This window comes from Pseudophryne corroboree, chromosome 11 (assembly GCF_028390025.1).
Source record: "Pseudophryne corroboree isolate aPseCor3 chromosome 11, aPseCor3.hap2, whole genome shotgun sequence".
Classification (NCBI taxonomy): Eukaryota; Metazoa; Chordata; class Amphibia; order Anura; family Myobatrachidae; genus Pseudophryne; species Pseudophryne corroboree.
The window spans coordinates 80,451,122-80,478,817 of NC_086454.1; the positions used below are offsets into that span (position 1 = coordinate 80,451,122).

Sequence of the window (27,696 nt, forward strand, 5' to 3'; positions counted from 1 at the left end):
TGTTCGATGTCACAAATCCCCAGGAGAGTCCAACTGGGGTAAGCCATTCTGCGATGATGTTCCTCAGTTTCCGTAAGAGGTTGTCAGCTGTGTGCCTCTTATGGAAAGCGGTGATACAAAGCGTAGCCTGCCTAGGAACGAGTTGGCGTTTGCGAGATGCTGCTGCTGTTCTTGCTGCGGGAGGCAATACAGCTACCCAGTGGGCTGTCACAGTCATATAGTCCTTAGTCTGCCCTGCTCCACTTGTCCACATGTCCGTGGTTAAGTGGACATTGGGTACAACTGCATTTTTTAGGACACTGGTGACTCTTTTTCTGAGGTCTTTGTACATTCTCGGTATCGCCTGCCTAGAGAAAGGGAACCTAGATGGTATTTGGTACCGGGGACACAGTACCTCAAGCAAATCTCTAGTTTCCTGTGAATTAACGGTGGATACCGGAAACACGTTTCTCACCACCCAGGCTGCCAAGGCCTGAGTTACCCGCTTTGCAGCAGGGTGACTGCTGTGATATTTCATCTTCCTCGCAAAGGACTGTTGGACAGTCAATTGCTTACTGGAAGTAGTACAAGCGGTCTTCCGACTTCCCCTCTGGGATGACGATCGACTCCCAGCAGCAACAACAGCAGCGCCAGCAGCAGTAGGCGTTACACTCAAGGATGCATCGGAGGAATCCCAGGCAGGAGAGGACTCGTCAGACTTGACAGTGACATGGCCTGCAGGACTATTGGCTTTCCTGTCTAAGGAGGAAATTGACACTGAGGGAGTTGGTGGTGTGGTTTGCAGGAGCTTGGTTACAAGAGGAAGGCATTTAGTTGGCAGTGTACTGCTTCCGCTGTCACCCAAAGTTTTTGAACTTGTCAATGACTTCTGATGAATGCGCTCCAGGTGACGTATAAGGGAGGATGTTCCTAGGTTGTTAACGTCCTTACCCCTACTTATTACAGCTTGACAAAGGCAACACACGGCTTGACACCAGTTGTCCGCATTTCTGTTGAAATAATTCCACACCGAAGAGGTGATTTTTTTTTTTTTGTAATTTGACCAGGCATGTCAATGGCCATATTCGTCCCACGGACAACAGGTGTCTCCCCGGGTGCCTGACTTAAACAAACCACCTCACCATCAGAATCCTCCTTGTCGATTTCCTCCTTAGTGCCAGCAACACCCATATCCTCATCCTGGTGTACTTCAACACTGACATCTTCAATTTGATTATCAGGAACTGGACTGCGGGTGCTCCTTCCAGCACTTGCAGGGGGCGTGCAAATGGTGGAAGGCGCCACCTCTTCCCGTCCAGTGTTGGGAAGGTCAGGCATCGCAACCGACACAATTGGACTCTCCTTGGGGATTTGTGATTTAGAAAAACGCACAGTTCTTTTGTTGTGCTTTTGCCTGCTTAAGTCTTTTCATTTTTCTAGCGAGAGGATGAGTGCTTCCATCCTCATGTGAATCTGAACCACTAGCCATGAACATAGGCCAGGGTCTCAGCCGTTCCTTGCCACTCCGTGTCGTAAATGGCATATTGGCAAGTTTACGCTTCTCCTCAGACGCTTTTAATTTAGATTTTTGGGTCATTTTACTGAACTTTTGTTTTCTGGATTTTACATGCTCTCTACTATGACATTGGGCATCGGCCTTGGCAGACGACATTGATGGCATTTCATCATCTCGGCCATGACTAGTGGCAGCAGCTTCAGCACGAGGTGGAAGTGGATCTTGATCTTTCCCTATTTTACCCTCAACATTTTTGTTCTCCATTTTTTAATGTGTGGAATTATATGCCAGTAGTATATCAATAGCAATGGCCTACTGTACCGTACTGCTATATATTATATACTGGTGGTCAGCAAAATTATGCACTGTCCTCCTACTACTGCGCACAATAACTAAAATGCACCACAGTTATGGATGGATAGCATACTTGACGACACAGAGGTAGGTAGAGCAGTGGACTACTGTACTGTACTGCTATATATTATATACTGGTGGTCAGCAAAATTATGCACTGTCCTCCTACTACTGCGCACTACAACTAAAATGCACCACAGGTATGGATGGATAGTATACTTGACGACACAGAGGTAGGTAGAGCAGTGGACTACTGTACCGTACTGCTATATATTATATACTGGTGGTCAGCAAAATTATGCACTGTCGTCCTACTTCTGCGCACTACAACTAAAATGCACCACAGGTATGGATGGATAGTATACTTGACGACACAGAGGTAGGTAGAGCAGTGGACTACTGTACCGTACTGCAATATATTATATACTGGTGGTCAGCAAATTTATGCACTGTTCTCCTACTACTGCGCAAAACTTAAATGCACCACAGGTATGGATGGATAGTATACTTGACGACACAGAGGTAGGTAGAGCAGTGGACTACTGTACCGTACTGATATAATACTGGTGGTCACTGGTCAGCAAAATTCTGCACTGTCCTCCTACTATATACTACAATGCAGCACAGATATGGAGCGTTTTTCAGGCAGCGAACGTAGATATTTTCAGCACACTGAGCACAGATATTTGCAAGCACACTGAGCACAGATATTTGCAGCACACTGAGCACAGATATTTGCAGCACACTGAGCACAACTGAGAGAATGCTACACACATCCTCTCCCTATCATCTCCAATGCACGAGTGAAAATGGCGGCGACGCGCGGCTCCTTATATAGAATACGAATCTCGCAAGAATCCGACAGCGGGATGATGACGTTCGGGCGCGCTCGGGTTAACCGAGCAAGGCTGGAGGATCCGAGTCTGCCTCGGACCCGTGTAAAATGGGTGAAGTTCGGGGGGGGGTTCGGATTCCGAGGAACCGAACCCGCTCATCACTAATCCTGATAGGACATTTCAAATCCCTAAAAGGTCCTCCTTAGGATAGGAAAAAATTGGAAAATCCACCGATAGTGGATGCATCAGTATCCAGGCTGTCACGAAAAATTGTATTGCCTGTCATGGGTGCAGCCTCCCTAAAAGAGGCGGCTGGTCTTAAAAATTGAAACCACACTCAAATCCTTGTATACAGCTGTTGGGGTGGCCCAGAGACCCACTATAGCATGTGGGTGGATTACAAGAGCCATTGCCAAATGGTCAGGTAACCTAATTGAGGGGTTAGATACCTTGCCTGAAGGGGAGATTATTTTACTGCTGCAACATATACAGGACTCTGAACTTTATGGTGGAAGCCATAAAAGCAATAGGCTTGCTTAATGCATGCACCACTGCTATGGCAGTGTCAGCACGCAGGGGCATATGTCTACGCCAGTGGACTGCTGACGCGGACTCCAGGAAAGGCGTGAAAGGCCTACCCTTCACAGGAGAGTCCTTATTTGGAGATGAACTAGACAAATGGATTTCCAAAGCTACTGCGGGTAAGTCCACATACCTTCCTTCTGCAGCTCTCCCAGCTAGGACATACCTGCAGGTAAGTCCACATACCTTCCTTCTGCAGCTCTCCCAGCTAGGAAGGGCCTACTCAGGACCCAATTTACAATCCTATTGGACGGCCAAGTTTAGGGGCAAGCCCAGGGGGGTTCTTCTACCGCCACCAGAAACGCTAGAGGTAAACCACGCAAACCAGCAACTGCCGGTTCACAGGTACAGGGCTCAAGCTCTGCTTCCTCAAAACCTTCAGCATGACGGTGGACCGAGATGCCTGGTAGACCGTCAGGTGGGAGCCCGACTAAAATTCTTCAGTCACACCTGGACAACATCGTGCCAGGATCCCTGGGTCATAGATTTTATTTCCCAGGGCTACAGACTAGAGTTCCAAGAGCTCCCACCTCACAGATTCTTCTAATCAGGCTTACCAGTTTCACAAGAGGCAAGTATAACTTTACAGAACGCCATTCAAAACTGGTAAAGACCCAGGTCATTGTTCCAGTTCCACCTCATCTGCAAAACAAGGGATACTATTCCAACTTGTTTGTAGTACCGAATCCGGACGGTTCGGTGAGGCCGATTCTGAACCTCAAGTCGTTGAACCAGTACTTACGAGTGTTCAAATTCAAGATGGAGTCTCTGAGAACGGTGATCTCTGGTTTGGAGGTTGGGGGAATTCCTAGTGTCTCTGGATATCAAGGATGCATACCTTCACATTCCGATCTAGCCGCCTCATCAGGCTTATCTACGATTTGCACTGCAGAACTGTCACTACCAGTTCCAGGCCCTGCCATTTGGTCTCTCCACGGCACCAGGAGTGTTTACCAAAGTGATGGCAGAGATGATGTTTCTACTCCGCAAACAGGGAGTGAACATAATTCCGTACCTGGACGATCTTCTGATAAAGGCACCGTCCAGGGAGCGGTTGTTGGACAGCATTGGCCTCTCGACCAGTCTACTCCTGGATCATGGGTGGATTCTGAACCTACCAAAATCTCACCTGGAACAGACACAGAGGCTTCCTTTCCTGGGAATGATACTGGACACGGAGAGTGTTCCTTCCCTTGGAAAAGGCTATGTTACTCCAGTCGATGGTTAGGGCTGTCCTGAAGCCAACCCGTATCTCAGTGCATCTATGCATTTCCCTTCTGGGGAAAATGGTGGCCTCTTACAAGGTGCTTCAGTACGGAAGGTTTCATGCGAGGCCCTTCCAACTAGATCTATTGGACAAATAGTCTTCACATGCACCAGAGGATTCGTCTGTCGCCAAGAACCAGGATCTCCCTTCTGTGGTGGCTACAGACTTCTCATCTTGTCGAGGGTCGGAAGTTCGGGATTCAGAATTGGATTCTGCTAACCACAGATGCAAGCCTCAGAGGTTGGGGAGCAGTCACCGAGGGGGTGCAGTTTCAGGGAAGATGGTCAAGTCAGGAAGTCATCCTTCCAATAAATATCCTGGAACTCAGGGCTATCTACAACGCCCTTCTGCAGGCCTTATCTCTACTTCAGAATCGGGCCATTCAAGTCCAGTCGGACAATGTGACGGCGGTAACGTACATAAACCGCCAGGGCGGAACAAAAAGCAGAGCAGTAATGTCAAAGGTGTCAAGAATTCTCCTCTGAGCGGAAAAACACACCGTGGCATTGTCGGCGGTCTTAATTCCGGGAGTAGACAGCTCGGAAGCAGGCTTCCTCAGCAGACACGACCTGCACCCGGGGGAAAGAGGTGTTCCTGCAGTTGTCACGTCGGTAGGGATATCCACAAATCGACATGATGGCCTCGACTCTACAAGAAGCTCAAGCGGTATTGATCCAGGTCGAGGGACCCACAACCAGTGGCTGTAGACGCTCTGACAACTCCGTGGGTCTACCAGTGGTTTTCTCCACTTCCTCTCATCCCAAGAATTCTAAAATGAATAAAAAGGGAAAAGGTTCAATCAATCCTCATTTCTCCGGACTGGCCACGAAGGGCCTGGTATGCAGATCTTCTCGAGATGCTGCTCGAAGAGCCGTGGCCTATACCTCTTCGCAAGGATCTTCTGCAACAGGGCCCGTTCATCTATCATGACTTACCGCGGCTACGTTTAACGGCATGTAAGTTGAACAACTGATTCTATCCAGGAGAGGGATTCCTGACAAGGTCATGCCGACTATGATCCAAGCCAGGAAGGGGGTAACGTCTAAACATTACCACCGTATATGGAGGAAATATGTCTCTTGGTGTGAGAGCAGACGATATTCTGCAGTGGAATTTCATCTGGGACGTTTCCTGCTTTTTCTGCAGTTGGGAGTGAATGTGGGCCTACGTCTAGGCTCCATAAAGGTCCAGATTTCGGCCATGTCTTTTTTCTTTCCGAAACTATTGGCTTCTCTCCCTGAGGTCCAGACGTTCTTGAAGGGTGTTCTGCACATCCAACTTCCCTTTGTGCCTCCCACGGCACCTTGGGATCTCAATTTGGTGCTGCAGTTCCTCAAATCGGACTGATTTGAACCATTACAGGAGGTTGACGTAAAGTACCTTACGTGGAAGACCGTCACACTGTTAGGCTTGGCTTCAGCAAGATGTATGTCGGAGCTAGGGGCGTTGTCTCACAAGAGCCCCTATTTAATTTTCCAGGAGGACAGAGCTGAACTCAGAACTCGTCAGCAATTTCTTCCTAAGGTGGTGTCTGCGTTTCACATCAACCAACCTAGTGTGGTTCCGGTTGTTACGGACACCTCTGCTACTTTTAAAGTCTTTGGATGTTGTAAGGGCTTTGAAGGTGTATGTAAAGACAGAGAACAGCTTGTCACAGGAAATCTGACTCGCTGTTCCTTCTCTATGATCCCAATAAAATTGGGTGTCCTGCTTCAAAGCAGTCAATTGCACGCTGGTTCAGGCTTACTATCCAGCATGCTTATTCCACGGCAGGCTTGCCGGTTCCAAAATCTGTTGAGGCCCACTCTACTAGGTCAGTGGGTTCTTCTTGGGCGGCTGCCTGGGGTTTCCCGGCTTTACAGCTCTGCCGAGCAGCTACTTGGTCAGGTTTGAACACGTTTGCCAAGTTTTATAAGTTCGATACTTTGACCAAACTAAAGATCCTCAGAGGCCAATCAGTTCTGCAATAACCTCAGCACTCTCCCACCCAGTTTGGGAGCTTTGGTATATCCCCATGGTACTAAATGTATTCCCAGTATCCCCTAGGACGTAAGAGAAAATAGGATTTTAATTACAGAGGGTCAAAAAAGTTTGGACAGCCACCGATTGTGCAAGTTAACCCACTTAAAAAGATGAGAGGTCTGTAATTTCCATCATAGCTACACTTCAACTGTGAGAGACAGAATCTGGAGGAAAAAAAACCAGGAAATCACATTGTATGATTTTTAAACAATTTACTTGTATATTCTTGTGGAAAATAAATATTTGGACACCTACCAAGCAGCACGATTTCTGGCTCTCACAGACCTGTTACTTCTTTAAGAAGCTGTTCTATCCTCCACTCGTTACCTGTATTAATGGCACCTGTTTGAACTGGTTATCTGTATAAAGACACCTGTCCACACCCTCAAACAGTCAGACTGCTACCTCTCCACCATGGCCAAGTCCAGAGAGCTGTCTAAGGACACCAGGGACAAAATTGTAGAGCTGCACAAGGCTGGGATGAGCTACTCGACAATAGGCAAGCAGTTTGGTGAGAAGAGATCAACTGTTGGCGCAATTATTAAGAAATGGAATAAATACGAGATCACTGACAATCTCCATCGACCTGGGGCTCCATGCAAGATCTCACCTCGTGGGGTATCAATTATCTTGAGAACGGTAAGGAATCAGCCCAGAACTACACGGGGGGGACCTTGTCAATGACCTCAAGAGAGCTGGGACCACAGTCACAAAGGTTACCATTAGTAACACACTACGTCGTCATGGATTGAAATCCTGCAGCGCCCAAAAGGTCTCCCTGCTTAAGCCAGCACATGTCCAGGCCCGTCTAAAGTTTGGGTGGTATTCATGTGACCGGCGGTCAGCTGACCGACAGTCACATGACCTCCTCCACCATCCCGACGGCTCACTATGCTCACGATGGTCGGCAAGCCCCAAAACATGACAGATCCAGAGAAGATCTGCATGGAAGAGTGAGCCAAAATACCTGCTACAGTGTGTGCAAACCTGGTCAAGAACTACAGGAAACAAAACAAAACTGGGACTGCGCAATTCACTCTGATATGGATATTTATTATCACATAAAATGAATCTCTAAAAATACATACAAACACATATAATACTAGATGCCGGCCAGCATCACATAAAATTTTTTTATAATATAAAAAAAAATTATTATATTACTAATGGGTCTAATAATAGAGGATATATTTCTTGATTCCAGTATATATGCCTAATACACTTTGTATCCTGAATTTATACACTTTAAATGAACCATTAATATCTTTCTCTTGCAATATTTGTTATATCACTTCCAATAGATTTAAACCAAAATAGATTGTCCAGCGCTTTTTTGGTTGGTGACATGCAACTATGCAGAGTATTTCTCCTTTTAGGTAATGATATTTTATCTCAGCATATATTCATATAATAGCTCAGTCCAGATCAGAAAGTCTCTCTCCTCAATTAAAAGACATCCACACTCAATTGTGCACTTAGAACCGCATTATCCGCATTTTGGGCTTCTGCCGTTTAGCTAGGCAGATCATACATGATTAAAAGCCTCTTATAAAGCAATTATAGCATTCCACTTGTTCAGGGTATAATACTATGCCTGTGCAGTGTTCTTGGATAAACCCCTCCCGGCTGGTTAGAGCCTTATCTGGAGCCTCCGGGTTCTCTCTGCGGCGTGTTTCTCGTCCCAACCTCAGTGGGGTTTGCTTGTGCCTGCGGCCGGCCGGCCCGTCGATGTCTCCGCTACTAATTCCTGTAATGACAGACGCGTTTCCCCGCCTTCTATTGCATCGGCGGCTTCCTCAGTGTCAGATACTCACTCCTTCATTCATCTGGTTTAAATACTCACCCGCGCCAATCGCGCGTGCGTGTTATCGCTGCGGATCACGCCTCGTTATCATTTTGACTTCCAGTGCGTATCTTAATTTCTTTATATTCCAAATCTTAATAATGGTTCATATATGTGTTATATAATATAATATAAGGTCATACCTATGATCCCATTTATATTATTACTATTTTTGGAGCATACAATTAATTCAAACATAAAAATAATTAAATATAAATAATCGATTGTCGATAGTTTATTACTAAACAATAACTTTTCATATCTTAAATTCATCATTGGTATCGCTCAAGAATTAATTTATTTTGGATTTTCCATTTTCACCACCCATTGGTAGTGCATAGTAACATTATATTCAACAACTACACTACTTTGGTATTGTCTGTATATATATGCGATTGTATATTTCTCTGCTTATACAATAATAGGCATTTCTCTAACGTCCTAGTGGATGCTGGGAACTCCGTAAGGACCATGGGGAATAGCGGGCTCCGAAGGAGGCTGGGCACTCTAGAAAGATCTTAGACTACCTGGTGTGCACTGGCTCCTCCCACTATGACCCTCCTCCAAGCCTCAGTTAGATTTCGTGCCCGGCCGAGGTTGGATGCACACTAGGGGCTCTCCTGAGCTCTTAGAAAGTTATAGTCTTAGAATTTGTTTTTTTCAGTGAGACCTGCTGGCAACAGGCTCACTGCAGCGAGGGACTAAGGGGAGAAGAAGCGAACTCGCCTGCTTGCAGCCGGATTGGGCTTCTTAGGCTACTGGACACCATTAGCTCCAGAGGGATCGACCGCAGGCCCAGCCTTGATGTTCGGTCCCGGAGCCGCGCCGCCGTCCCCCTTACAGAGCCAGAAGCAGGAAGATGGTCCGGAAAATCGGCGGCATGAAGACATCCTGTCTTCACCAAGGTAGCGCACAGCACTGCAGCTGTGCGCCATTGCTCCTCATACACACTTCACACTCCGGTCACTGAGGGTGCAGGGCGTTGGGGGGGGGGGCGCCCTGAGGCAGCAATAAAAACACCTTGGCTGGCTAAAATACCTCAATATATAGCCCCTGGGGCTATATATGAGGTAAATACCCCTGCCAGAATCCCCCCCCAAAAAAGCGGGAGAATAGGCCGCGAAAAAGGGGCGGAGCCTATCTCCTCAGCACACTGGCGCCATTTTTCCCTCACAGCTCGGCTGGAAGGAAGCTCCCTGGCTCTTCCCTGCATTTCTACAGTACAGTAAGAGGGAAAAGAGAGGGGGGGCACTAAATTGGCACTGTATACAGTATAAGCAGCTATTAGGGACATAACTCAGTTAGTCCCTGTATATATATAGCGCTCTGGTGTGTGCTGGCATACTCTTACTCTGTCCCCCCAAAGGGCTTTTGTGGGTCCTGTCCTCTATTTGAGCATTCCCTGTGTGTGTGGAGTGTGTCGGTACGGCTGTGTCGACATGTTTGAGGAGGATAATGATGTGGAGGGGGAGCAGATGCCTTTAGCAGAGATGTCACCCCCTGCGGGGCAGACACCTGAGTGGATGGTATTATGGCAAGAAATGAGTGCACGTATAGACTCCTTACATAAAAAATTTGACGACATGCCGACTGTGGGACAGCCGAGTCTTCAGCTCGTGCCTGTCCAAGGGTCTCAAAAGTCATCAGGGGCTCTAAAACGCCCGTTATCTCAGGTGGCACAAGTAGATGTCGACACGGATACTGACGCCAGTGTCGACGACGATGAGTCAAATTTAATGCCCGTTAAGGCCATTCGCTGCATGATTGAGGCAATGAAAGAGGTGTTAAATATTTCTGATTTATATCCAGGTACCACAAAAAAGGGTATTATGTTTGGGGAGAAAAAACTACCTGTAGTTTTTCCCCCGTCAGATGAATTAAATGAAGTGTGTGAAGAAGCGTGGGCTTCCCCTGATAAGAAATTGGTGATTCCTAAGAAATTACTAATGGCGTTCCCTTTCCCGCCAGAGGATAGGTTACGTTGGGAAACACCCCCGAGGGTGGATAAAGCGCTCACACGTTTGTCAAAAAAGGTGGCACTACCGTCCCAGGATACGGCCGCCCTTAAGGAACCTGCTGATAGAAGGCAGGAGGCGATCCTGAAGTCTGTATATACACACTCAGGCATTATACTCAGACCAGCAATTGCGTCAGCTTGGATGTGCAGTGCTGCCGCTGCATGGTCAGATAACCTGTCAGAAAATATTGACACACTAGACAGAGACACGATCCTGTTAACAATTGACCATATAAAAGACTCAGTCTTATACATGAGAGATGCACAGAGGGAAATCTGCCGGCTGGCATCTAAAGTAAGTGCACTATCTATCTCTGCTAGGAGATGCTTATGGACTCGCCAGTGGACTGGAGATGCAGATTCCAAAAGGCACATGGAAGTTTTGCCTTATAAAGAGGAGGAATTATTTGGGGATGGTCTCTCCGACCTAGTTTCCACAGCAACGTCTGGGAAGTCAGCATTTTTACCCCATGTCCCCTCACAGCCTAAGAAGGCGCCATTTTATCAGGTTCAGTCCTTTCGATCCCAGAAAAACAAGCGGGGAAAAGGAGGGTCTTTTCTGTCAAGAGGCAGAGGCAGGGGAAAAAGGCTGCAGCAAACAGCAGGTTCCCAGGAACAAAAGTCCTCCCCCGCTTCCTCTTCCAAGTCCGCCGCATGACGGTGGGGCTTCACAAGCGGAGCCAGGTACGGTGGGGGCCCGCCTCAGGAATTTCAGCGATCAGTGGGTTCGCTCACAGGTGGATCCCTGGATCCTTCAAATAGTATCTCAGGGATACAGGCTGGAATTCGAGGCGATTCCACCCCGCCGTTTCCTAAAATCCGCCTTGCCGATTGCTCCCTCAGACAGGGAGGCAGTGCTAGCGGCAATTCACAAGCTGTATTCCCAGCAGGTGATAATCAAGGTACCCCTACTTCAACAAGGCCGGGGTTACTATTCCACACTATTTGTGGTACCGAAACCGGACGGTTCGGTGAGACCCATTCTAAATTTGAAGTCCTTGAACACATACATAAAAAAATTCAAGTTCAAGATGGAATCGCTCAGGGCGGTTATTGCAAGCCTGGATGAGGGGGATTACATGGTATCCCTGGACATCAAGGATGCTTACCTGCATGTCCCCATTTACAATTCTCACCAGGAGTACCTCAGATTTGTGGTACAGGATTGCCATTACCAATTCCAGACGCTGCCGTTTGGACTCTCCACGGCACCGAGGGTATTTACCAAGGTTATGGCGGAAATGATGATACTCCTTCGAAAAAAGGGAGTTTTAATTATCCCATACTTGGACGATCTCCTAATAAAGGCACGATCCAAATAACAGTTGTTAGTGGGAGTAGCACTATCTCAGGAAGTGCTGAGCCAGCACGGTTGGATTCTGAATATCCCAAAGTCACAGCTGGTCCCCACGACACGTCTAATGTTCCTGGGAATGATTCTGGACACGGCCCAGAAAAAAGTGTTTCTCCCGGAGGAGAAAGCCAGGGAGTTGTCTTCTCTAGTCAGAGACCTCCTAAAACCAAAACAGGTATCGGTGCATCACTGCACGCGGGTCCTGGGAAAGATGGTAGCTTCTTACGAAGCAATTCCATTCGGCAGGTTCCATGCCAGAATCTTTCAGTGGAACCTGTTGGACAAGTGGTCCGGATCGCATCTTCAGATGCATCGTTTAATAACCCTGTCTCCACGAACCAGGGTGTCTCTTCTGTGGTGGCTGAACAGTGCTCATCTTCTGGAGGGCCGCAGATTCGGCATACAGGACTGGGTCCTGGTGACCACGGATGCCAGCCTACGAGGCTGGGGGGCAGTCACAAAGGGAAGAAATTTCCAGGGACTATGGTCAAGTCAGGAGACTGCCCTTCACATAAATATTCTGGAACTAAGGGCCATTTACAATGCCCTAAGTCAAGCAAAATCCCTGCTCCTACACCAGCCGGTGCTGATCCAGTCAGACAACATCACGGCAGTCGCCCATGTGAATCGACAGGGCGGCACAAGAAGCAGGACGGCGATGGCAGAAGCCACAAAAATTCTCCGATGGGCGGAGAATCATGTACTAGCACTGTCAGCAGTGTTCATCCCGGGAGTGGACAACTGGGAAGCAGACTTTCTCAGCAGGCACGACCTCCACCCGGGAGAGTGGGGACTTCATCCAGAAGTCTTCCAAATGATTGTAAATCAATGGGGTCGTCCACAGGTGGACATGATGGCGTCCCGCATAAACAAAAAACTAGAGAAGTATTGCGCCAGGTCAAGAGACCCTCAGGCGATAGCGGTGGACGCCCTAGTGACACCGTGGGTGTACCGGTCAGTGTATGTGTTCCCTCCTCTACCTCTCATACCAAAGGTACTGAGAATAATAAGAAAGCGAGGAGTAAACACAATTCTCGTGGTTCCGGATTGGCCAAGAAGAGCGTGGTACCCGGAACTTCAAGAGATGATCTCAGAGGACCCTTGGTCCCTGCCGCTCAGACAGGACCTGCTACAGCAGGGCCCCTGTCTGTTCCAAGACTTACCGCGGCTGCGTTTGACGGCATGGCGGTTGAACGCCGGATCCTGAAGGAAAAGGGCATTCCGGAGGAAGTCATTCCTACGCTTATTAAAGCCAGGAAAGATGTTACGGCAAAACATTATCACCGCATATGGCGGAAATATGTTGCATGGTGCGAGGCCAAAAAGGCCCCAACAGAGGAATTTCAACTGGGTCGATTTCTGCATTTCCTGCAAGCAGGAGTGAATATGGGCCTAAAACTAGGCTCCATTAAAGTACAGATCTCGGCTCTGTCGATTTTCTTTCAAAAGGAACTAGCTTCAGTACCTGAAGTTCAGACATTTGTGAAAGGAGTGCTGCATATTCAGCCCCCATTTGTGCCTCCTGTGGCACCGTGGGATCTCAACGTGATGTTGAATTTCTTGAAATCACATTGGTTTGAGCCACTAAAAACCGTGGATCTGAAATATCTCACGTGGAAAGTGGTCATGTTATTGGCCCTGGCATCAGCCAGGCGAGTGTCAGAATTGGCGGCTTTATCATGTAAAAGCCCTTATCTGATTTTTCATATGGATAGGGCAGAATTGAGGACTCGTCCCCAGTTTCTCCCTAAGGTGGTGTCAGCGTTTCACCTGAACCAGCCTATTGTGGTGCCTGCGGCTACTAAGGATTTGGAGGACTCCAAGTTGCTAGACGTTGTCAGGGCCCTGAAAATATGTTTCCAGGACGGCTGGAGTCAGAAAATCTGACTCGCTGTTTATCCTATATGCACCCAACAAGCTGGGTGCTCCTGCTTCTAAGCAGACTATTGCTCGTTGGATTTGTAGTACAATTCAGCTTGCACATACTGTGGCAGGCCTGCCACAGCCTAAATCTGTCAATGCCCATTCCACAAGGAAGGTGGGCTCATCTTGGGCGGCTGCCCGAGGGGTCTCGGCTTTACAACTTTGCCGAGCAGCTACTTGGTCAGGGGCAAACACGTTTGCAAAATTCTATAAATTTGATACCCTGGCTGAGGAGGACCTGGAGTTCTCTCATTCGGTGCTGCAGAGTCATCCGCACTCTCCCGCCCGTTTGGGAGCTTTGGTATAATCCCCATGGTCCTTACGGAGTTCCCAGCATCCACTAGGACGTTAGAGAAAATAAGAATTTACTCACCGGTAATTCTGTTTCTCGTAGTCCGTAGTGGATGCTGGGCGCCCATCCCAAGTGCGGTCTATCTGCAATACTTGTACATAGTTATTGTTAACTAAATCGGGTTATTGTTGAGCCATCTGTTGAGAGGCTCTATCGTTTCATACTGTTAACTGTGTTTCATATCACGAGTTGTTCGGTGTGATTGGTGTGGCTGGTATGAGTCTTACCCGGGATTCAAAATCCTTCCTTATTGTGTACGCTCGTCCGGGCACAGTACCTAACTGAGGCTTGGAGGAGGGTCATAGTGGGAGGAGCCAGTGCACACCAGGTAGTCTAAGATCTTTCTAGAGTGCCCAGCCTCCTTCGGAGCCCGCTATTCCCCATGGTCCTTACGGAGTTCCCAGCATCCACTACGGACTACGAGAAACAGAATTACCGGTGAGTAAATTCTTATTTTTGCCCGTTTAGGTAGTCAATCCTATGTGTAAATTTCTATCTTACTTCACTTATTTTAACACATTAAATATACAAGTATATCCCACTGTTTTTTGGATACAAATACTCCCTACCACCTCTTACTATGGAACAGATGTTCTACATTATATATAGAGAGAGAAAGAAAGAAAACCACGAGAACCCTCCACACCACTTTCTATAACATAAAGACCCATCTATACCCCATTTAGTTCCACCATGTCATTAAGACCCGATGGTACCAATGTATCTAATCTATAGATCCAGTAGGCCTCTCGTCTTCGAAGCCTACTGAATCTATCCCCCCCTCGGTTGGTGGAGTTTATTAGCTCTATTCCAACCATTATAATGTTATTCACATTCGCTTTTTGACAATGAATTACATGATCAGAAAATGGGTGTTTCGCCCCTTTAATTATGTTCCTCCGATGCTCCATATAGCGAATATGTAGAGTTCTCGTGGTTCGTCCCACATACTGTTTCCCACACTTACATGTAATGAGATAAATGATGTAGGTAGACATGCAATTTATAAATTCTTTAATAGGAAACACCTCACCAGTGATAAATGACCGAAAAGTCATACTCTTTCTTGGAATATTACCACATGAAAGACGATCCATTTTCCCACATTTATGAAATCCTATCGGTCTCACGGGCAGCCATGTACTAGGTATAACCCCTTTACCCCCTTTTTCTTTCTGAAAATGACTTGGCACCAATTTCTTCCTTAGATTGTCTGCTTTCCTGAAGACAGTGTGACCTCTAGGGTCTATACATGTTTTTAACACTTCATCTAAAAGTAACAGAGATGTATTCTTCTTAATTATCTGACTAATCTTATACGCACAACAGTTATACTTTGTGACAAAAACTTCACTTCTCTTCCCCTCACTTACCATCTCATTTTTATTTTTATTATTAATATACTTGGGTCTTAATAAAGTTTCCCTATCCATAACCTCCACCTCACGGTAAGCTTTCTCCAGAATGCCCTGTGGATATCCCTGTTCCTGAAAGGACTCCCAACAGTGTCCTTGCCTGTGTATGAAACATAGGAAGCGAACTACAATTACGACGTAGCCTGACCAAACTGGCCCCTAGGGATATTATCTTTCCAACTACGTTTATGTGCACTCTTGTAATCCAGATATCGACTATTATCTACTGGTTTAATATATGTTGTTGTTATTAACCCTTCATCCTCTACTGATAGCTCTATATCTAGGAAACATAACTTATTAGTGCTATAACTTGATGTGAATTTTAAACCAAAGTTGTTATTATTTAAACCATTAGTGAACTTCTGAAGTGCTTCTAAAGTCCCCCCCAAATTATAAATAAATCATCTATATACTGACCATAGTATACCAGATCCGCCCCGAGTTCGCCTCCCCACACATGTTCCTCCTCAAAGGTACCCATATATAGGTTGGCGAAACTCGGAGCGAATCTGGCCCCCATGGCCGCACCCCGTGTCTGTAAATAATAATGTGCATCAAACATAAAATAATTGTCTCTCAAAATAAACTTGATAGCATCTAATAAGAAGACACGTAGAGGGTCCGAGGTATTTCCCTGTCTCAGATAACTTTCCACTGCCAAAATCCCCTTTTCATGTGGAATATTTGAATACAGTGACTCCACGTCACACGTAACCAAATAAAGAGGAAGCCGCCAATGCAATAGAAGGCGGGGAAACGCGTCTGTCATTACAGGAGTTAGTAGCGGAGACATCGACGGGCCGGCCGGCCGCAGGCACAAGCAAACCCCACTGAGGTTGGAAGGAGAAACACGCCGCAGAGAGAACCCGGACACTCCAGATAAGGCACTAACCAGCCGGGAGGGGTTTATCCAAGAACACTGCACAGGCATAGTATTATACCCTGAACAAGTGGAATGCTATAATTGCTTTATAAGAGGCTTTTAATCATGTATGATCTGCCTAGCTAAACGGCAGAAGCCCGAAATGCGGATAATGCGGTTCTCAAGTGCACAATTGAGTGTGGATGTCTTTTAATTGAGGAGAGAGACTTTCTGATCTGGACTGAGCTATTATATGAATATATGCTGAGATAAAATATCATTACCTAAAAGGAGAAATACTCTGCATAGTTGCATGTCACCAACCAAAAAAGCGCTGGACAAGCTATTTTGGTTTAAATCTATTGGAAGTGATATAACAAATATTGCAAGAGAAAGATATTAATGGTTCATTTAAAGCGTATAAATTCAGGATACAAAGTGTATTAGGCATATATACTGGAATCAAGAAATATATCCTCTATTATTAGACCCATTAGTAATATAATAATTGTTTTTTTATATTATAAAAAATTTTTATGTGATGCTGGCCGGCATCTAGTATTTGTGTTTGTATGTATTTTTAGAGATTAATTTTATGTGATAATAAATATCCATATCAGAGTGAATTGCGCAGTCCCAGTTTTGTTTTGTTTTTTTGGAGCTCTATATTAAGGGTTAAAACCAAAGACCCTTTGGGATCGCTGCATTCTTCTGTAGTTAATCACAGCGCCAGGTGTTTTTTGGCTTTTTATTAACTACAGGAAACGTTTGACCTCTGTAATTGCCAACCGAGGTTATAATACAAAGTATTGAGTTGTCCAAATATTTATTTTCCGCAAGAATATACAAATAAATTGTTTAAAACTCATACAATGTGAGTTCCTAGGTTTTTTTTTTTCAGATTCTGTCTCTCACAGAAGTGTACATATGATGGAAATTACAGACCTCTCTCATCTTTGTAAGTGGGTCAGCTTGCACAATCGATGGCTGTCCAAATACTTTTCTGCCCCACTGTACCTACCGGTAAATCCTTTTCTCGTAGTCTGTAGGGGATACTAGGGGTGCCCACCCGGTGCTTCGTTCTTCCTGCACTGTTACTTGGTTAAGTATTCTGGTTTGTTCAGCTGTTGCTGTTCCTGTTCAAGTTTGGTTAGCATGGCTTTCCTCTTGTTCTGTGTGTGCTGGTTCGTAATCTCACCACTTTCCTTTTCTATCCTTCTGTCAAAGTATGTCCGTCTCCTCGGGCACAGTTACCTAGACTGAGTCTGGTAGGAGAGGCATAGAGGAAGGAGCCAGCGCACACTATCAAATTCTTAAAATGCCCAAGGCTTCTAGTGGACCTGTCTATACCCCATGGTACTAAATGGATTCCCAGTATCCCCTACGGACTACGAGAAAAGGATATTACCGGTAGGTAATTAAAATCCTATTTTTTAAAAATTTTTATCAGGCACCTACACTTTTAAATCTACCGAACTTGCCATCAATCATTGAGTATATGAATACCATAAGACACATTACATACTCAAGGCGATCTTTCTGCACTCCCTCTGTGCTCTCCAACAGTCTCTTTCCATCACTCGCTTCACAGAGCTTCTACATCTCTCCATGGTGTCTTCAGTTTTCCCGGGTCAGTCCTATTTTTGGGCACTATAAATGTAGTTTATACACCATATTCAACACGTACAGGTTTCTTGAGAATTGGATTCTGTGGGATATTTATCAAACGGCGAACTGGAACTTTCATGAAACGTTTGCAAAAATATTTTTCTCTGACGTCCTAGTGGATGCTGGGACTCCGTAAGGACCATGGGGAATAGCGGCTCCGCAGGAGACAGGGCACAAGAATAAAAGCTTTAGGATCAGGTGGTGTGCACTGGCTCCTCCCCCTATGACCCTCCTCCAAGCCTCAGTTAGATTTTTGTGCCCGAACGAGAAGGGTGCAGGCTAGGTGGCTCTCCTGAGCTGCTTAGAATAAAAGTTTATTTTAGGTTTTTTATTTTCAGTGAGTCCTGCTGGCAACAGGCTCACTGCATCGTGGGACTAAGGGGAGAAGAAGCGAACTCACCTGCGTGCAGAGTGGATTGGGCTTCTTAGGCTACTGGACATTAGCTCCAGAGGGACGATCACAGGTTCAGCCTGGATGGGTCCCGGAGCCGCGCCGCCGGCCCCCTTACAGAGCCAGAAGAGCGAAGAGGTCCGGTGAAATCGGCGGCAGAAGACGGTCCTGTCTTCAACTAAGGTAGCGCACAGCACTGCAGCTGTGCGCCATTGCTCTCAGCACACTTCACACTCCGGTCACTGAGGGTGCAGGGCGCTGGGGGGGGAGCGCCCTGAGACGCAATATAACAGATATACCTTAGGTTGGCAAAAAGAAATACATCACATATAGCTCCTGGGCTATATGGATGTATTTAACCCCTGCCATTTTTCCAGAAGAGCGGGAGATAAGGACGTCGTGAAGGGGCGGAGCCTATCTCCTCAGCACACAAGCGCCATTTTCCCTCACAGCTTCGCTGGAAGGACGGCTCCCTGACTCTCCCCTGCAGACCTGCTACAGAATCAGGGTAAAAAAGAGAAGGGGGGGGCACTATTGGCAGCTAATAATAAAAACAGCAGCTATAAAAGGGAGTAACACTTATATAAGGTTATCCCTGTATATATATATATATATAGCGCTTGGTGTGTGCTGGCAAACTCTCCCTCTGTCTCTCCAAAGGGCTGGTGGGGTCCTGTCCTCTATCAGAGCATTCCCGGTGTGTGTGCTGTGTGTCGGTACGTGTGTGTCGACATGTATGAGGAGGAAAATGATGTGGAGGCGGAGCAATTGCCTGGGTTAGTGATGTCACCCCCTAGGGAGTCGACACCTGACTGGATGATCGTATTTAAAGAATTACGTGACAATGTCAGCACTTTGCAAAAAACTGTTGACGACATGAGACAGCCGGCAAATCAATTAGTGCCTGTCCAGGCGTCTCAGACACCGTCAGGGGCCCTAAAACGCCCGTTACCTCAGTGGGTCGACACAGACCCAGACACAGATACTGAGTCTAGTGTCGACGGTGAGGAGACAAACGTAATGTCCAGTAGGACTACACGTTACATGATCACGGCAATGAAGGAGGCATTGAACATTTCTGACACTACAAGTACCACAAAGAAGGGTATTATGTGGGGTGTGAAAAAACTACCAATAGTTTTTCCCTGAGTCAGATGAATTAAATGAGGTGTGTGATAAAGCGTGGGTTTCCCCCGACAAAAAACTGCTAATTTCTAATAAATTATTGGCACTATACCCTTTCCCGCCAGAGGTTAGGGCGCGTTGGGAAACACCACCTAGGGTAGATAAAGCGCTCACACGTTTATCTAAACAAGTAGCGTTACCGTCTCCTGATACGGCCACCCTCAAAGAACCAGCTGATAGAAGGCTGGAAAATATCCTAAAAAGTATATACACACATACTGGTGTTATACTGCGACCAGCTATCGCTTCAGCCTGGATGTGCAGTGCTGGAGTCGCGTGGTCGGATTCCCTGACTGAAAATATTGATACCCTGGACAGGGACAATATATTGTTAACTATAGAGCATTTGAAGGATGCATTACTATATATGCGTGATGCACAGAGGGATATTTGCACCCTGGCATCAAGAGTAAGTGCTATGTCCATTTCTGCCAGAAGAGCATTATGGACGCGACAGTGGTCAGGGGATGCGGATTCCAAACGACATATGGAAGTATTGCCGTATAAAGGGGAGGAGTTATTTGGGGCTGGTCTATCGGACCTGGTGGCCACGGCAACGGCTGGAAAGTCCACCTTTTTACCCCAGGTCACCTCACATCAGCAGAACAAGACACCGTCTTTTCAAACTCAGTCCTTTCGTTCCCATAAGTACAAGCGAGCAAAAGGCCACTCATTTCTGCCCCGGGGCAGAGGAAGAGGAAAAAGACTGCACCATGCAGCCGCTTCCCAGGAGCAGAAGCCCTCCCCTGCTTCTGCCAAGTCTTCAGCATGACGCTGGGGCTTTACAAGCAGACTCAGAGACGGTGGGGGCCCGTCTCAAGAATTTCAACGCGCAGTGGGCTCACTCGCAAGTGGACCCCTGGATTCTACAGGTAGTATCGCAGGGGTACAAACTGGAATTCGAGGCGTTTCCCCCTCGCCGGTTCCTGAAGTCTGCTCTACCAAAGTCTCCCTCCGACAGGGAGGCAGTTTTGGAAGCCATTCACAAGCTGTATTCCCAGCAGGTGATAATCAAGGTACCCCTCCTACAACAAGGAAAGGGGTATTATTCCACGCTGTTTGTGGTACCGAAGCCGGACGGCTCGGTGAGACCAATTTTAAATCTGAAATCCTTGAACACTTACATAAAAAGGTTCAAATTCAAGATGGAGTCACTCAGAGCAGTGATAGCGAACCTGGAAGAAGGGGACTATATGGTGTCTCTGGACATCAAAGATGCTTATCTCCACGTCCCAATCTACCCTTCTCACCAAGGGTACCTCAGGTTTGTAGTACAAAACTGTCATTATCAGTTTCAGACGCTGCCGTTTGGGTTGTCCACGGCACCTCGGGTCTTTACCAAGGTAATGGCCGAAATGATGATTCTTCTTCTAAGAAAAGGCATCTTAATTATCCCTTACTTGGACGATCTCCTGATAAGGGCAAGGTCCAGGAAACAGTTAGAAGTCGGAGTAGCACTATCTCAGGTAGTGTTACGTCAGCACGGGTGGATCCTAAATATTCCAAAATCGCAGCTGATTCCAACGACACGTCTACTGTTCCTAGGAATGATTCTGGACACAGTCCAGAAGAAGGTGTTTCTCCCGGAGGAGAAGGCCAGGGAGTTATCCGAGCTAGTCAGGAACCTCCTAAAACCAGGCCAGGTGTCAGTGCACGAGGGTCCTGGGAAAAATGGTGGCTTCTTACGAAGCGATTACATTCGGAAGATTCCATGCAAGAACGTTTCAGTGGGATCTACTGGACAAATGGTCCGGATCGCATCTTCAGATGCATCAGCGGATAACCCTGTCGCCAAGGACAAGGGTGTCTCTTCTGTGGTGGCTGCAGAGTGCTCATCTACTAGAGGGCCGCAGATTTGGCATTCAGGATTGGATCCTGGTGACCACGGATGCCAGCCTGAGAGGCTGGGGAGCAGTCACACAGGGAAGAAATTTCCAGGGCTTGTGGTCAAGCATGGAAACATCTCTTCATATAAACATTCTGGAACTAAGGGCCATTTACAATGCCCTAAGTCAAGCGAAACCCCTGCTTCAGGGTCAGGCGGTATTGATCCAATCGGACAACATCACGTCAGTCGCCCACGTAAACAGACAGGGCGGCACGAGAAGCAGGAGGGCAATGGCAGAAGCTGCAAGGATTCTTCGCTGGGCGGAAAATCATGTGATAGCACTGTCAGCAGTGTTCATGATGGCGTCCCGTCTAAACAAAAAACTAGACAGGTATTGCGCCAGGTCAAGGGACCCTCAGGCAATAGCGGTGGACGCTCTGGTAACACCGTGGGTGTACCAGTCAGTGTATGTGTTCCCTCCTCTGCCTCTCATACCAAAAGTACTGAGAATCATAAGAAGGAGAGGAGTAAGAACTATACTCGTGGTTCCGGATTGGCCAAGAAGGACTTGGTACCCGGAACTTCAAGAGATGCTCACGGAAGACCCGTGGCCTCTACCTCTAAGAAAGGACCTGCTCCAGCAGGGGCCTTGTCTGTTCCAAGACTTACCGCGGCTGCGTTTGACGGCATGGCGGTTGAACGCCGGATCCTGAAGGAAAAAGGCATTCCAGATGAAGTCATCCCTACCCTGATCAAAGCCAGGAAGGATGTAACCGCAAAACATTATCACCGCATTTGGCGAAAATATGTTGCGTGGTGTGAGGCCAAGAAGGCCCCTACAGAGGAATTTCAACTGGGTCGTTTCCTCCATTTCCTGCAAACAGGACTGTCTATGGGCCTAAAATTAGGGTCCATTAAGGTTCAAATTTCGGCCCTGTCGATTTTCTTCCAGAAAGAACTGGCTTCCGTGCCTGAAGTTCAGACATTTGTAAAAGGGGTACTGCATATACAGCCTCCTTTTGTGCCTCCAGTGGCACCTTGGGATCTCAATGTTGTTTTGAGTTTCCTAAAGTCACATTGGTTTGAACCACTCACCACTGTGGACTTAAAATATCTCACATGGAAGGTGTCGATGCTGTTAGCCCTGGCTTCAGCCAGGCGTGTGTCAGAATTGGCGGCTTTATCATATAAAAGCCCTTACTTAATTTTTCATTCTGACAGGGCAGAATTGAGGACTCGTCCTCAATTTCTCCCTAAGGTGGTTTCTGCATTTCACATGAACCAACCTATTGTGGTACCTGCGGCTACTAGGGACTTGGAGGACTCCAAGTTGCTTGACGTTGTCAGGGCCCTGAAAATATATGTTTCCAGGACGGCTGGAGTCAGAAAATCTGACTCGCTGTTTATCCTGTATGCACCCAACAAGCTGGGTGCTCCTGCTTCTAAGCAGACGATTGCTCGTTGGATTTGTAGTACAATTCAGCTTGCACATTCTGTGGCAGGCCTGCCACAGCCAAAATCTGTAAAAGCCCATTCCACAAGGAAAGTGGGCTCATCTTGGGCGGCTGCCCGAGGGGTCTCGGCTTTACAACTTTGCCGAGCAGCTACTTGGTCAGGGGCAAACACGTTTGCTAAATTCTACAAATTTGATACCCTGGCTGAGGAGGACCTGGAGTTCTCTCATTCGGTGCTGCAGAGTCATCCGCACTCTCCCGCCCGTTTGGGAGCTTTGGTATAATCCCCATGGTCCTTACGGAGTCCCAGCATCCACTAGGACGTCAGAGAAAATAAGATTTTACTCACCGATAAATCTATTTCTCGTAGTCCGTAGTGGATGCTGGGCGCCCATCCCAAGTGCGGATTGTCTGCAATACTTGTATATAGTTATTGTTACAAAAATTCGGGTTATTATTGTTGTGAGCCATCTTTTCAGAGGCTCCTTTCGTTTATCATACTGTTAACTGGGTTCAGATCACGAGTTGTACGGTGTGATTGGTGTGGCTGGTATGAGTCTTACCCGGGATTCAATATCCTTCCTTATTATGTACGCTCGTCCGGGCACAGTATCCTAACTGAGGCTTGGAGGAGGGTCATAGGGGGAGGAGCCAGTGCACACCACCTGATCCTAAAGCTTTTATTCTTGTGCCCTGTCTCCTGCGGAGCCGCTATTCCCCATGGTCCTTACGGAGTCCCAGCATCCACTACGGACTACGAGAAATAGATTTATCGGTGAGTAAAATCTTATTTTTTCCTCCTCCAGTAAGGGGATACAGATGAGTGGCTTATTTTGCACATGTAGGGGTTGGTGGACTGTAAAAACAACTTCTCCACTACTTCTCTTCCTCAACTGATTTTTTTTAGTCCTTTTATAGTCCTTTTTCTCTTTATTTTATTTTATTTTATTTTACATTTTACCTTCACTTATACTTATACGTGCAGGTAAAATGTAAAATGAAATAAAGAGAAAAAGGACCATAAAATGTAAAATAAAATAAGGAGAAGATGGACTAGGTGACTGCTAGTAGTTCTATGTATTGTCAGCTTCAGGTAGCCCCCTGTAACCTTTGTTCTCTGGCACACCACCTTAAATTAACCACTTCAACTGTCTCCCCTATGGTTCCTTAATGGCAATATAGCAGAGGGCAGTGTAAAGGAGTATAGTTGTTGCTGAAGGGATCAGTATGATTTGCCGATGGACGGGATGCCGGCGGTTAGAATAACGACAGTGACATCCCGTCCATCAAAATCGCGACAGCACCCCAGTAAGCCCAGGAACCCTACCCTCACCCTTCCTTGTGAGTTTGTGAGTGCCTTACCCTCCCCGGTGGTGCCTTACCCTCCCCGCTTTGTGACTAATTCTAATCCTCCCTTCCTCGCTGCCTAAACCTAACCCCTCCCCACTTGATGCCTAACCCCAAACTCCCCTTCTGTGTGCCTAACCCCTCTTCTTCTGCCTAAACCTAACCCCTACCCCCCCCCCAGCCGTGGCAGGACGCCAGCGCGTCCCGCCGTCCGGACTATCGGGATGCCGGCTGTCATTAATGTGATGCCAGCATCTCGCGCACCGTCTGTATCGCGACGCCGGCATTGCCTCCTACTTTGGGATCTCGGCATTAGCATATCGACCGCCAGAATCCTGTCTGTCTGGAAGCTAACTGCTTCCCGTTGCTGAAGTCTCTAAGGCATTCGGATTCTCAAACCCCACTGCAGCAATTGCAAGATCTTGGAAATTAAGAACTTTGAACTAACTGGTTGCTTGAGAGGTTTTAAAAACTCTTTCTGTACACTTACATTTGTGTCGTCATCCACGTCCTGCAAGTGCAAGCATTAACATTGCCTTTAAGGGATACTGGCACATATGTATACGTTTACTTAACGATTATTTTTCATTGCAAAACTTTTTGAAGTTTGAATATATATTTATAACTAAATTGTCAATATATAAAACATTTTTTTCTCAACTTGAAATTTATGATCTTTTTTCAATAAAATACATGTGTAAAAATTATTTAAATTATATATTTTTCAAAAATTTTAAATTCGGCCCTGAAGAGGCATCAAAAGGAATTAGATTCAAAGCATATAGGCAAACGTAGACGTTGCGTAGAACAGTTACCACTCCACTGGACCGACATTCCTAGATTCCAATGGATAAAGGGTTTTGGCAGCGATAGAATACCCTACCCCAAGTAGAGGAGGAGTGGCCAAAAATAATTCAATCTTTTTCTTATACAGAGTACAGACCTTAGCGCTTTATATTACGTGCTTTGTAACCATTATCTCCCTCATTCAAAGGAAATTAATGTAACATTTTAATTTGAAGGATATAAAGCAATGATGGAAATACTTAAACTTTACGCTACAGAATTTTCCACCTGCCCCGGTATCAAGAACAGCAAAATCATCTTCTGACAAGTACCAAACATTATGCTAACAGATAGCTTAAGAATATTCCTTCTAGGCAGAAGTATCTATGGACCTAGATGGCTTCTTTGGAATCTTCTATGTTCTGTCAAGTATTGCACCTGATTCAGGTTCGGTATTTGAAAGCATATGCTTTCATATGGTAATACAGCTGGAGTTATACGTAAATGCCATGTTGACTTATGTCGACATAATGACTACTGTACATAGCCCCTGGATCACATTCTAGAGCCTCTTTGAACTCTCACGCCATATCTATGATTTCTGGTTTTTGGGTTTTTTTTTTTTTTTTTTTAAAGAGGACTTCGCAAAATGAGTCTGTATCTCAGTCCCAAATGTAGAACTTACATATAATTTCTCCTCTATCAACTCCTACAGATCCCCATCCCCACATTGAGATTGTCTTTTGTATTCTGTACCAGATATACTCTTATGTTAAGTGCTAAATGTATGTGAGCTGTATGTTTTTCTATCTGCCGATCTCTGAGTATTGCTGTATGATTGGAGTTTCCACCTCCTTCTCCTATTTATGTAACTTCATTGTTTCAAAATGAAATCAGATGTTTTTAAAAGAAAACCAAGAAATCAAACTTTTTGAAAATGATTCATTAAATGAAAATGTGGCCTTTTTCTCTGCAGAGGACATGTTTTCCCATGAGGAGGGGGTCCCAGAACCTGACTGGGTAGCCACGGAAAGGGAACAGTTTTCAGATTTCCGTGACCTTAACAAGGATGGCAAAATGGACAAAGATGAAATCCGCCACTGGATTCTTCCTCAGGATTATGATCACGCACAGGCAGAAGCCAGACATCTGCTCTATGAATCAGACTTGAACAAGGTATTTGCCTTCTTTAGTCGACTGAACTTTTCACTGCCTTGCTTTGTTCCGTTCTTGCTCTTCCTGTTTAGGAAGAATATTCTATTTGTAATGGACTCTGCTAGAGAATGTCCTGCAGTAGCTATATCTATTGCAGACTGCAATTTCACGCATGCGTGTGTATTTGTCTGGGTGTATCTTATTTTCTAGTGCCATATAAAATACGGCTTTTCAAACTGGCAGTGGCGTACTCCTCTGAGGATCATGGTAGTGAAACCAAGAACTATATAGGGTGGTTGCTAATCTCACAGTCATTAACGCAGCATTCATATATGCTCACTTCAGCAGTTACATGGTGCGTTATTTAATTACCAGCAAATACAGCTAGCAAAAGTAATGAAGGTGACCGGCAATCTCTACATAAGTGTGATAAGTGTGCGCTCTTCCAATGATCCCTAGGGGTTAAAACTTAGAAGTGTTTAGTATTTTTTTTTATTACCAGTTATTTATATAGCGCAAACATATTCCGCAAAGTTTTACAGAGAATATTTGGCATTCACATCAGTCCCTGCCCCAGTGGAGCTTACATTCTATATTCCCTCAAAAGAAACAAAAGAAATGCATCTGCACACTTATAAGGTTTATAATAGTTATCTTGTATACAAGTGAGTGCGCCCAACTCAATAACCGTCTTTTTAGTGTTATTCTATATTCCATACCATATGTACATGCAATGCACACACATTCACACTAGGGTTCATTTTGTTGGGAGCCAATTAACCTACCAGTATATTTCTCTGGCGTCCTAGTGGATGCTGGGGACTCCGTAAGGACCATGGGGAATAGACGGGCTCCGCAGGAGACTGGGCACTCTATAAGAAAGATTTGGTACTATCTGGTGTGCACTGGCTCCTCCCTCTATGCCCCTCCTCCAGACCTCAGTTAGATTTCTGTGCCCGGCCCGAGCTGGTTGCACACTAGGAGCTCTCCTGAGCTTCTAGAAAGAAAGTTTAAATTAGGTTTTTTATTTTACAGTGAGACCTGCTGGCAACAGGCTCACTGCAACGAGGGACTATGGGGAGAAGAAGCGAACCTACCTGCTTGCAGCTAGCTTGGGCTTCTTAGGCTACTGGACACCATTAGCTCCAGAGGGATCGACCGCAGGACTCGTCCTTGGTGTTCGTTCCCGGAGCCGCGCCGCCGTCCCCCTTACAGAGCCAGAAGCATGAAGATGGTCCGGAAAATCGGCGGCAGAAGACTTCAGTCTTCACCAAGGTAGCGCACAGCACTGCAGCTGTGCGCCATTGCTCCTCATACACACTTCACACTCCGGTCACTGAGGGTGCAGGGCGCTGGGGGGGGGCGCCCTGAGCAGCAATAATATCACCTTGGCTGGCAAAATATCCACAATATATAGCCCCAGAGGCTATATATGTGGTAATTACCCCTGCCAGAATACATAAAAAAGCGGGAGAAAAGGCCACCGAAAAAGGGGCGGAGCCATCTCCCTCAGCACACTGGCGCCATTATTCCCTCACAGTTCCGCTGGAAGGAAGC

General features: G+C 46.3%; 1 protein-coding gene across 5 annotated transcripts in view; it reads left to right on the plus strand.

Moving 5' to 3' along the window:
• Window positions 1-27,696, plus strand: part of RCN1 (reticulocalbin 1) — a 129,356-nt gene that overhangs the window by 83,083 nt on the left and 18,577 nt on the right. For all 5 annotated transcript variants that reach the window (XM_063944461.1, XM_063944462.1, XM_063944463.1 and 2 more), the window contains exon 6: window positions 25,961-26,160. In XM_063944461.1, coding sequence (XP_063800531.1) covers window positions 25,961-26,160 — 200 coding nt within the window. The remainder of the gene's footprint in view (window positions 1-25,960; window positions 26,161-27,696) is intronic.